Here is a 1,222-nt window from a genome sequence, read left to right as displayed (position 1 = left end):
AGGGTGGCCCCTGCTCTGACTCACCGCGGGTGGGGGGCACAGCTCAGACCCCACAGGCCCTCAACAGCCCCTCCGAGCCCCTGGACAGCTGCCCACAGCCTAGCTGCCTAGCTGGCCCCCGCCCCACAGCCTCTGCCTGCACGAGGGACTGAATGCCCCAGCCCTGCCAGTGCCAGACGCTGCTGATCCTGTCCCCTCCCCTCCACAGCGCTCCTGGAGACTGGGCTATGCCAAGTGGACTCCAAGGCAGAGGGTTTTGCCCAGGATGCCAGGACGAGCCCATCCATAGCTCTGTTCAACTGGACGGCCCAGATCGTGGGTGAGTGCCATGGCTTGGCGAGGGCTGGGCGGCGCTGTGAGGCTGACGGTGCCCTGGCCGGGGCCAGCTCTGCACCACCAGCTCTGGCCCCCATTTTCCCCTTGCCACATGCTCTCTGTCCATCCCCAAAATAGTGGAGCTGTGCCATAGAGCCCTCCATGGTGCTGGCCACAGTAGGGACAGCTAGCAATAGCCTGCACTCCTGCCATGCTGCAGGCATCACGGTGGCACGCTGCGGGGTCCGGCTCCTCACTGTGCCCACGTCCTCCCCACGGGCCTAGGCACGGGTCCGGGTGCTGGGCATCACCAACCTGCAGCCACGAGCAGGGACAGGCTCTGGCAGGGGCGTGCTGCCCACGCCCAGCACCATTCCCTTGCAGAGGAGGCGTACACCAACAGCACACAGAAGTGCTGGGAGTTCTTCGTTGAGCTGATGAGGAACGTGACAGTGTCGGAGCTGTGCGAGTGGAAAGTCATCAGCAGGTATGGGGTGGTGGGATGGGCGGAGCCCTCCCAGGCAGCACTGCAGGGGCATGGGGGGCTCAGGGACCTCTGTCCCCACTCTCAGGAGGGATACAGCAGCAAGTGTTTGATGAAGGCAGAGCCCCTGGGATGTGCTGACAGGCCTCCAGCTCCTGGTGCAAGGGACCCAGGGCCCACCTTCCCCTCTGGCAGCTTATGCCTGCATGGCGCTAGCTGGTGCAGGCAGTGGGGTGCCAGACAAGCCCCCGGCAGGCTGGGGAGTGCTGCTGGGCTGAGGGGTCACGGGCTGATGGGAGGGTCCGTGCCCTCGCACGCCTCCGTCCCCTCTCAGTGCCCCAGTGCTCTCTCCCCAGGCCCTACAGCTTCCTGCGGGCCTGCCTGGAGACCTGCGCTGACCAGCTGCACTACGGCTACCCCAAC

General features: G+C 65.9%; 1 protein-coding gene across 1 annotated transcript; it reads left to right on the top strand.

Moving 5' to 3' along the window:
* Positions 1-208: 208 nt before the first annotated feature.
* On the top strand, positions 209-1,219 carry LOC103779040 (receptor activity-modifying protein 2-like; the record flags this gene model as incomplete). The annotated part of the gene is made up of 3 exons (XM_008946656.1): positions 209-319; positions 700-802; positions 1,156-1,219. Coding segments are annotated over 3 exons (278 nt in total), but the record flags the coding sequence as incomplete, so codon positions are not given.
* Positions 1,220-1,222: the final 3 nt, after the last annotated feature.

This window comes from Merops nubicus, unplaced genomic scaffold (assembly GCF_000691845.1).
Source record: "Merops nubicus isolate BGI_N331 unplaced genomic scaffold, ASM69184v1 Scaffold44088, whole genome shotgun sequence".
NCBI classification, from domain to species: domain Eukaryota; kingdom Metazoa; phylum Chordata; class Aves; order Coraciiformes; family Meropidae; genus Merops; species Merops nubicus.
This window is presented reverse-complemented; position numbering and strand designations above follow the sequence as displayed.